The sequence below is a fragment of the Venturia canescens genome, chromosome 6, assembly GCF_019457755.1.
Source record: "Venturia canescens isolate UGA chromosome 6, ASM1945775v1, whole genome shotgun sequence".
NCBI classification, from domain to species: Eukaryota; Metazoa; Arthropoda; class Insecta; order Hymenoptera; family Ichneumonidae; genus Venturia; species Venturia canescens.
The window spans coordinates 1,146,644-1,157,603 of record NC_057426.1 but is presented as its reverse complement, the minus strand read 5'-3'; the positions used below and the strand labels follow the sequence as shown (position 1 = coordinate 1,157,603).

Sequence of the window (10,960 nt, the reverse complement as noted above, 5' to 3'; positions counted from 1 at the left end):
GAGCTGCTACGGTTGAACAAAGGTAGAGGAAACGAATTTCAAATATTTTCCTAAAGAGAATGTCTTTTCACGTTGGTGCATCCAAAGTGACGTGGTGGATCGATTCTTTTGCCAGAATAAATCTCATTCGGTGCAACGGTCCAAAGTTCGCGTTGTACGTGTGCATACTTTGAGCGGATTTTCTGTCATTTTTGTGTGTTCAAGTTATACGAGTGTGTCATTATAATTGGAGTGAGTTAACTGTAATCGTCGACTCATCCTGAAGTCATGATTCAGCTAACGATAAATAAAAAATAGCTGGAAACTCGTGTTATATAATAACGGAAATATTGATTGAAAATAATCTCCACCCTTGGCGAGCCTTATCAATCGAAACAATGAAAAGCTCTGAAAATGACCGAAAACTTTTCACTCAACGAGCTTAAATTCCGAATCGAAGTTTGCACTCTTGATAAAAGTAGGGAGGAGCAAGTACGCGAGGGTGAATAACGTCAATAGTCGAAAAGTTGGGCTGATAGCTATTTAGCTCGATAGTTAGGTGCTCTTATACAGCCTGAAAAGTCTCATAATGTTAGGAATATTGTCCTATTAATTATTGGCGTGAAAATTCGCCAAAGTAGAAAGTTAGGAAGCTGGGGAATAAGGTGTGAGGTGCTGGTAGAGTGTGAGAGGTAAAAGAGGCAAGTGTAGTAGAGAGTGTGTACTTATCTTTTATCGTGCGGGTGAAAAGTCCTCGCGACATTTGATAGTCTCGATCGTTCCCTCGTCGATGCGACGGTGCATAACCATCGTTGCTTTTTGAGCTTCGCACATATACGACTTTGTAGCTTAAGTTACATAATATCTGTACATATATATACGTACGCATATATATATCTATACAGTAGTTACACAGAAGCGAACCCTAAACTTTCAGGAACTTGGTTACTTTGGCAAAGCGGCGAACCAGATCGTTCCTGTTTCATGTATGGAATTTTGTATGTGTGTACGCGCGCGCGCGCGCGCGCCTGGCCTGTGTACGTGTGTGTTTGCCTACGTTCGTAGCAAAGCTTAATCTAGGTCGCGTGCGCGCTATCCTATTTTCGATATCCTGTCTGCTGTGCCACCACGGCTCTGTTCTTATCGTTTCAATATTCGTGACGTTCGACAGCAACGAACTAGCAACTTAAGAGCGAAATGGAAAACTCGGAAACTTGTAAATGCAACGTAAATAAATATGGATATATTAACTCGCTCTAAGAGTGTATTAATAGATCAGGATGAATTTCTATGTGAGGAGAGTCAGCGAAAAATGGAGCCTCGTAGCCTAAATCGCCACGATTCTTTTATACACACATTCGTATATATATACGGTAACTGAGACTATTTTCAAGTCTCAAGAAAGCTTTGGAAACGCTGATTGGTAACTCGAGGATCAAGGGAAACGGAAAATAATAAAGGAATAGCGCGCGATAGAAGTGAGAAAAACTCGACATCGGTTAAAATGGAAAAGTGTTTTCAGGAAAAGTGTCTTTTTTCTTACTTCAACGACAAAGAGAAAAAGGGATGAAAAGGAAGGGCTGAAGGAGAAAGAAAAAAAAAGTGAGAAAGTGAAAGTTGTCGCGGACATTCCGTTTTTCAATGGATTCTGTGTGTATCGAAGTTCGAGAAAAGGAGTCTAGCTGTACACAGCAGAAAATTGTCATCCCCCTTTTGATCCTTCTCCTTCTTTTTTCACTTTTTCTGTAAAACTTTACTTGACGCCCTTTTGGTCACCCCTGTACTGCTTGCTTGCAGTAAGTTTCACTTTTTTTGTACACGAGCGGAAAGTCACTCTCGAGTTAATTAGACGAATCTCAGAGTCGAATCAATTTCGTTGAAGGTTAATAGTTTTTACGCTTCATTTATGAGAGAGAGAGAGAGAGAGAGTATTATCTGGACCGATATTTTATGAGGAATGCGTAGGTTAATCTATAACATCAATCAAGTAATCTGGTGCTATTAGTTTCGTGTTTATCCACATGTCATAATATGTCATAATTTTACTATTTACGGGGTATAACAAATTTCAACGATTATTTATGAGATCTCTCGAAAAATCCAGTCATTTTTGGCGGATTTTTTATTTCTATCGCTCAATCAATTAGTCGAGAAAGTGATTTTTCCGCTCAAATCCTACTGGGAAATATTTTGAGGGGAAAAGCCGAGCGAGAAAAAAATAGGGGGAAACGGTACGAGAGAAAGAGAGCGAGGGGAAGATGGAGGAGAAGGAATATTGCAAAACACCAACGTTTCTCCTCGTCGTGAGGTAATTAACAAATCCTCCGGATTCTGCCCAAGGAGGAGTGAAGGGGTAATTTTCTTCCTCTCTCTCCCTTACTCTTCCTCGCTGTGCGTTCCCAGCTACTACATCGACTGTCTCAATACCGTAGCGAGTTTGTGGGTGTGCTCGCGAATAATTAATCTTTATTAAAGTGCGAGTGAGATGGAAAGATAGAGGGAGAGTGAGATCCAGCTGTAGCGATATAGATGGGAAAAGAGAAGGTTGAAAAGTAAAGAGCGACAGAGAGAGAGAGAGAGAGAGAGACCGAATAGTGGGAGGTATAGTCGGTCGTCGAGACTGAGATTGATAGTGCATCAAGGGGTAACAATCGCGAGTTCTCGCAAACCCGTCACTCTGTCATTATATACATGTATATATATTTATATACGTAATATATATAAGCGAAAATATATATACTATAAAATACGCGAAGTAGCTCGAGAGTTATTGATTTTAACGTAACGTCGTAATTAAACGCACCAGTCGAGTTTTTCCTCACTACGTTATTCCATACACATATGCGGAGATACATACCGTTTTTTTCCTTCTCGTATTTGCCCGCTTCTATATATTCAATACGTTTCAATTTGGCTGCACGAATGTTTTATATCCTTTTGTTCCTCCCTTCGATTTCTCTTTTTCCTCGTTTTTTTCTTTTCCTTTTTCAATGTTTTTTGTTCCGTTTGTCGTATATTTACCTCGACCATGATTTTCATTCTATTCAATAGGATGCTCTCTCGCGTCCATTTTATACGAGGACGAATCCTAAGTTGAGTATCTCCGGTGAGAAAATGCTGAGAGGGCAATTTTTCCCTCTCAGTTAGTCTAATAAAAAATTGTATGAAAATCCTTCCTTTGAGGAATATAGTCATCAATGTGTGATGATTGTTTTTTCGACACACGTTCAATACGTGACGGTGTGTTTGTTTCATTGACGAATGATTTGCTTAACATCGAGATCCCTTTCGTCAGGTACTATCTTCGGTAAGGTCTATAGTAACTTCTGGCTCAGTCGTTGGTGCAAGATTTTTTGAATGTTTTTGTCCGTTACACGCGGAGCAGCTTATGTATTTTCGTTCGCTGCTGGGTTGTGGAAAAGACGAGAGGGGTAAAATGTCTCCAGACGCGCTCCCATCTTATCTCGAGGGAGGGAAAAAGAGAGACAGAGATCAAGTGAGGTATGGTTGTTAAGAAGGAGCGTCAGAAGCAGCGACGAGAGCTGCAATAACGGCAGAGATATGAGGCAAGAGCCGGAGAGACGAGAAACGAGAGACTTTGGTCCTGGTTTGGAACTCAAACCGGATTCTCGTTTCGTGGCAGCGAGGGGAAAAAAAATAGTGGAGAAAATAAAGCCTTGGGAAAAAGAGAGCGAGGGAGAGAAAGAGAGAGATCACGTCGGCCTCGGTAAATGGCAATCGGGGCTAGGAAATACATTTTTAAGTTCCACTTTCCATAAGTTCGCGAGCTACCCCATTACGGATAAGGCTTCGTCGACATAATCGAAAATCGATCCTTCCTCTCGCTCGCTTCTCTCTCTCAAATCTTTCTCTCTCTCCTCGTCAGTTCTCATCCTTTACGTGACGCGAAAGAAGGATTTACTCTTGAATAAGGCAATCCTCGATTACCAGAACGTGACGCAACAATTCCTCCTCTGTAACGAAAAGATAAATAGAAAGAGGAGCGAGAGCAGGCCTTGTCCTTCACACCGAGTCTCTCAAAGCCCACGATGAGAGACACATTTTTATTCTCTTAATACACAAAGACGGAGAAATTGTAAAAAAAACATGAATAAAATATACATACCCTTTCGCAATCTCGTTGAAGAATTTACATTTTCGTAATTGAAAAGAACGAAAAACTAACGTTGAAGTCTTTTCTTTATTTTTCTTTTTTCAGATTCTCGTAATAAAATTACATTTGACGCTCTTGTAAATATGCTATTTTCTTGTTCCACTTATAATTTCAAAAATTGTAGGATAATTGAAAAAGTTTGACCGTTTCTTTGTCCAAAGTGACTCTTTTGCCATAAGAATTTTCTTTCGCTTCTTCGATTTTATTACTATATGAAACTACTTGATATTTTTCTATATCTTCGTTTCTTCGGTTGCCCTCTGCGTGCAAAAACAATGCCACCCTTGCACCGAATAAGAAAAAAAAGGACAACAAACTTAATTACTTGAAATGCTTGATCCAGAATTGAAAAAGTGTAAAACTCCGAATATTCATAGCAATTGTTTTTATTCAATGTTTTTCTTGAATATTATCAATATCGGTCAACTGCCAATTTAACATTAAGTATGAAAACGTAGCAGGCACCGGAGATGGAAAAAGGAATGCGCACGAAAGATCGGGAGAGATCAAGAAACGGAAAAAGATTCTTGTTCGGCCCTCTTTTTCAGTGCTTTTTTCACTATAATTTTTTTTTTACTTTTTTGAAAGCACTCGGCATCGCGAATGAGGTTTGTATACCCTGGCCATTCTCGTCGAAACTCAAGTTTGGTCCATTGCTCTTTATTCGCCTCCCACAAACGATTCCCAAACTCGTTTATTGTTCACACTCGCTTATCGCTGACTCGAAGGTTTTTCGGATATAAACGGAACGTATACATGTGCATGTACATGCGGTCTCATATCCACGATATCGCAGCCTCTGGCCTTTCGTTCCTCTGAAAATCCTTCTCTTTGTCCGATTATAGCCATTTTCCTAGGTACATACAGGCGTTTCCATCTCAAAGGGAGCTTCTTCGTTTCAGCATCGGAGAATTTGAAATTTCATCAGTTTTTCGCATTAAAAAAGAAATCATTTGGCAAGCGATGATGGATGTTTTTCATCGCCAATTAGTCTCTGCCTCCAGGAAATATTTGATTCCAAGGCTTGTATCAATAGCATTTAAATCATTGATAGGAAGCTGCTAATTAATATTGGAGCATGGAACACGTAGGCGGAAAAGCGTTGAATTATCCGGCGCAATGGGTACCCAAAAAATTCATATTCTCGGTACGGTTTGAACTACGAGGTTCTAGTTAGTCGTGACCGAAGGAGAAAAGGGGAGAAGGGGAAAAAGTGAAAAAATATGCGAACCTGAATAATCGTCGAAATTGCTGGCTCGTGATAAGTATTTGAAAAATAATGATCGAAAACAAGAAAAGTGATGGTGCTTCCGATAAAAATGACTCGTAGTGACGCACTCGCATGAATGATTTCGCCTGAAGTCGCTACTGCATACGGAAAAATATTTCTTTTCGTTGTTTTGGAAATGCTTTCGCTCGATCTGATAATCTTTCATCTACATGCAAAGTCATTTTTGTTTACAAGTTTGCGTTTTCTACATGTAAACATGATTATAAACGTGGCGTGTTTCGCTTGAAAATGCCCGTTGGCTGTGTGTGATCCTGAAGTGTTTAGGAGGCATTTTGTGTATTATGCCATCGGGTCGTCGACTTGATTCTCCCAAAGTCTTTTCCGGCTTCCGGAGGAACGACGGAATTGTCAACGAGCGTGCACAGGCTTAGTAACGTGAGCTCATCCTCTCTTCATCTTCCAACTCTTCGTCATCCTACCTCCACCATTATATCTCAATAATTTTCCTCCTCTCCTCACTTTCCACCTTCATTCTCCTCATATTTTGTCCTTTTCTTTCCATCCCTTAATCTCTCATAAATGTCTCAGCAATGTTTGCTTCTCTCGCAGGCTTTGGATATTTCTCGAGTTACCCGTTATCCTTTCTACGCCTTGACTTTGCACGTTTCTCCCCTTTTTCTAAAGAGCGACAACAACCCTTCATAACTGCGCTTCCCTCTCACTCGTGATGGGCCAAGATAGACAGCCGGAAGTCGCTTCTACCTCTTTTCTCTATTTCATCCCTTTCTTTCATCCGATCCGGCTGCCAAACGCCATAACGCGCTTCATACCAGAAACCCGCTGCTGAGATTACGTCAAATTTCATCAAGATGAATCAAGGGCTGTCCAGTCCGTTTTCACGCCAAGGCAATATGGCGTTCATGTCCTTGATGTCTCGCGTACTCCATGGCTCTAGTGGATCACTCGTTGGTGAATCATTCCCCTCCTTCTCCTCCTCCTCCACCTTCGCTGCCTTATCGCTCCGTCTGCTCCCTGATCTCCCGTCGACCGAAGCGTCACGCTTCTTACGTTCCGTCCATTCGTTCGATTCCTTCGGTGATACTCTGTTCAAAACAAGACAACCTTCATAATCGACCCTTCGACAAACTCGACTGAATAGAAATAAAAAAAATATTAATACCTTGGGATTTGGTGAAAAAGCTTTTTAACTACGCATGCCATTTAAGAGAACGTCTAAATTCCCTGATTGCTTCTCAACGGTTTAAGATGAGCAGGCTACGATAAGGTCGAAAAAACAACCGCGCATCTGTATGACGAGATTCTCGAACGATGCTCAATAGATATAAATCCATCTCTGTTTTGCAATAAATTAACGTATGTTCTATATAAATGAATGAAGTCGTCGGCTGAAACAGCATATTTCGAAGGCTCATCGAAGCGAACAGGGAACATTTATTGATCATCGGCCACGTGACAGCTTGATGGCAGTCTTTCACGTGGCTTGACAAGTGATTCATCATCATTCTTCCTTCCTCTCTTCTCCGAATCTGTCGTTATTATGAATTTGACGTCCAATTTGAAAAATCAAGACAAGAAACGTCTCATATATTGATTGCAAAGGAAAAAAAGTAGTGAATTAACGGACTTCCCGGATGAATCTCGCCAGAAGTTTTTTTCGTCCATAGGGAATTTCACCGCGGTAGAATTGGTTGTCTCGATTGGAAATTCCAAGGACGATACTCCGTACAGAAAAACTGAGTCAAACCTTATAAAATACTCTTCTCGTAATGGTATATCGAAAGTATTACATCTTCAATAACGTATTGAATAAGATTGTTGAAACAAATGAAATAGTGAGCAAATACGGGACGGACAAGTCCAAATTTAATAAATGGATCGTCGAAGAAAAGAAAATTCGGTCAAAATTGGTTGACGCGATATTGCAGAAACAGCTTTTGTACAAAAAGTGTAATGTATACTTGCAAGGGATATAAAAAAGAAGGTGAGGAGGAGGAGGAGAAGAAGGGTAGAGTATAGTGTCCACAGCAGCTTCGCCGAGGCTACAGAGAAAGGAAAGAGCTCCGCCTCTTTATTCGAGATATTTTTCCCTCCCCCCTTTCCTTCTTTCTTCTTCTCTCACGCTATTCTACGCTTCGTCTCTCTAGCCCTTTTTCCCTTCGTTTTTTTCGTTTCTTATTACATTATCATTTTTTGTATTTTTTTAGCGTTAAGTTAAAAATATACGATGGCAGAGGGAGCAGCAAGTACACGGAATCGTCGCGGTTTTTCCGCTCCGTGCAATATTCTGGTCCCTGGTGTCGACGGGCCGTATATTGTTTGTAAATATATATTCATATGGGCTTTTCCACGAGGAAAAGCTTACTGAAAATGACGAGTGAGAATGCTTTGTATATCCACAGCCTGCTGACGGGTTCGGGGGGACATTTTTTGTATAACAAATTGCTGGTGGATGTCAATTTTGTTATCGAGCTCGATGACAGGTGAAAACACGACTGTTTATTGCTCGACACTCCACCAAAATGGGTCGAAAAATTTAGGGACCCCCGTTTGTTTGTGTTTTTGTACAAAATAAAAAAATTGTTCGCTGATTCAGAGGTAACAACGGAATGAAGGATTCGAGATGTTTGGAGTCTTGGATGGAGGGGCGAGTAGAGCGTATTCGGATGCTCGGTGCAAAGTGTGTACTAGAGGAAGAAATGACCGGGCGTTATCGTTGTCGCCTGTGGAAAAGTGCCCCTCGGAGAGAACGTGAAACACGGATTTTTACCTGTTTTTCGCAGTTTTAGGTCGCCGTTTGTGATTTTTATTGATCCTCTCGTTGCATCCATTTTCTCTAGCGAGGACGACGCTCGTTTCTGAACCGTTTTTCTTCGTTGATTCCTTCTTCGATTCTTCGTCCAACAGCTTCGAGGATTCTTCTACGAGATTCACCTTTTTCGTCGATTCAACGTCACCTCCGTTCTTCGTCGATGGACGATTAGGATTATTCTCGATTTCGTCGCTGGACGTTGACGTCGTCGATGTCGTTTCTTGATCAGACCTGCTCATCGCGTTGTTCGACTGTCTCGATCTTTTCTTACTCGCCGCTGCTGAGAGCCTCGTACTTGCCGAACGAAACCTTCCAAGTCTTGCTTCGAGTCCCAAATAATTGTCATCTTGGTGAACCGAAAAAATCCATTATTCAATAATGAAAAAAAAAAACAATTTTACCATATTGTCGTTGGGGGTTGAAAAGCTTATATGTGTAAAATTCGGGTCAATGTTCTATGGCCGTAAAATGGCTCGTGACCCTTAAATAGCCCATTCAATAAAATTTCAACTTTGCATTTTTTTAAAAAGAACGATTCCTCGAGTATTTGCAGAACGGAAATGCATCGATTGATAGTGAATAATAAATAGCGAGTTGAAAATTTGAACAGCGCGTACGTAGCCTGTACGGAAAAGAATAATAAAAAGTACATGAAAGATGAAAGGTCAAAGATAAGACAACGAACGAATGAGTAATTGCTACGGATTAATAAATAAATGACAAGAAACGATAACTCACTGGCACACGGTTCGATGTCGCTGAACTCGACGAAATATATTTTCTCTTTTTTGGCCGGGGTAATTAGTGGATTAGGGGTGGGTAGCATGGAGTCGGGTATGACCGCACCGAGGCCAGTTAATTTCTCGAGAATGTGGGAATCCTGGAGCGTCATGTTTGCGGCAATAGTTGAGGTTTTAGAAGTGGTTACTGCTTCGTAGGATATTCTAGCTGCTTCGGCAGCCATTTTAAGGAGGGTCGCCTGTTGAGAACTCGGGCTCTCAGATGCGATTACGAGATCCAATAAAGGATCCGGATTCTCGATCTCGGTTTGCCTCTTGCTCGACGATCCTGCTCCGTCGATGGACGATAGTACCTGATTTGGCTCAACTTGACCGTTCATTCTCTTACAGCTACCATCTTCGATGTCGCTTTTCTTCCACATCTGCTGCTGTGGCTCCTGACTCTTTTCATTGATGAGATTCCCTGTAACGGATCCTTCACTTTCTTATACTTTTCCACATTCCAAATATACTTATACGGGGTGTCTGCCCATCCCGCGATACATCCATTCATTCAATGTCAATGCTACAGAATTACATTTTTTTTCTAAACTTTTCTTGATGAATTATTGAATTTTACAAGGACGCCAATTCCTGCCACGCGTTCCACTGCTAATGCTAATGAATGGAAGAAAAATATGGCCATCATTTTGGTTCTTCGTATTTTTTCTATTCCAATCGGTTCCATAAAAAAAAAAGTTTAGAGTAATTAAAAAAAAAATGCATCAATTTCTTTAGCTCTATTGGAAATGAAAGGATGTCCACATGGGGTGATGCGGGACACCCTGTACATCGATAAGTGTGTGCCAGTCTTTAGTCTGTTCACTGAATCTGAGATATATATCATATACGAGTCTCTCCGTTTATTTCGTTTGATCTATCCTCTCGTACAAAAGAGTTCAAAAAAAGGAAAGTACACGAGTCGCAGAGAGTTAAAAAGAAGTCAAATCGCTCTCATTATTTGATATCCTCCGAACGGACCAGTGACCAATTTTAAGTATCTTATGAATTTTTCTGCATTTTTTAGCCTCGAAGGTACTAGAATCCTTACGTGGAACCTATAGTGCGTTCCAATAATTCAAATGAATATTCGATATGATGATCAAGTAATATGAAATTTTATGGAGACTAAAAGAACAAAAGTGAGGATAGAAACTACAAAAACGAAGAGAGAGATTCCTGACTATTTTATAGAAGCGTATAAAGTTAGGACTGTGTATATCCCCCTTTTTGCCGTTTTTCATTTGATTTTTATCAGATTTTGTCGCGGTACTTACCACTGGTTTCGTACACTTGGCATCTCGTCTTTTCGTCCTGCGTCAATCGGGATACGTTGGCTCGAGCCAAGTCGTGATTTTCGGAAGGAGTCGTTTGTAAGCAGGTCGAGGAAGATTTTGGTGCTGGTGGTTGGATAAGAGTGGTAGAAGGCACTTTGGTCTGGTCATATTGGTGCTGCTGTGACTTCGCTGCTTTGGCGGCCGAGTCCGTAGTTGGTATTCTCTCGGTCACCGTGGTCAGGTCGATGTCGTGGGCAAAGACCATGACGTCTAGAGCCGCGGTCAGGGCGTCACCGAAACCTCCGGCGACTCCGCTCGACGCTCCCATTTCCAGTTCACCGATGTTTGGACTGATTGCGAGGTGTAATAAAAAGGAATAACCGAAAAATATGAGGGAAAAACTTACATCGAGGGCTAGCCGTGTCGTATATTTCCTTACGTGGAGATAAAAAGGGGTACGAAATAACTTTTCGTACTATATTTATGGAAGGATATCGCGTTTGGATAGAAGAAAAAGGGAACTCATCGAGGACTATCTGATTGAGAGGCATCGCTTGGATGATATTTTTGAAAGATTGAAAATAACAAACGAGTCGACGAAGCTCTTTCGAAATTTTCCTCCGTCACGAGAAATTACGCTTCCTCACAATCGATATCCATGCTTCAATGCTTCTTTCAAAGGATATGGTC

General features: G+C 41.0%; 1 protein-coding gene across 6 annotated transcripts in view; it reads right to left on the bottom strand.

Annotated features, from left to right (window-relative positions):
* Positions 1-4,108: 4,108 nt before the first annotated feature.
* Positions 4,109-10,960, bottom strand: part of iav (transient receptor potential cation channel subfamily V iav) — a 44,154-nt gene continuing 37,302 nt past the window's right edge. For 4 of the 6 annotated variants that reach the window (XM_043422694.1, XM_043422696.1, XM_043422697.1 and 1 more), the window contains exons 14-17: positions 10,271-10,620; positions 8,953-9,417; positions 8,173-8,560; positions 4,109-6,487 (exon numbers count right to left, since the gene is read on the bottom strand). In XM_043422694.1, the coding sequence (XP_043278629.1) occupies positions 6,259-6,487; positions 8,173-8,560; positions 8,953-9,417; positions 10,271-10,620 (1,432 nt within the window). In that variant the 3' untranslated portion in view covers positions 4,109-6,258. Of the gene's footprint in view, positions 6,488-6,564; positions 8,561-8,952; positions 9,418-10,270; positions 10,621-10,960 lie in introns of all 6 variants that reach the window. The other 2 variants (XM_043422698.1, XR_006261437.1) reach the window with 2 other exon arrangements.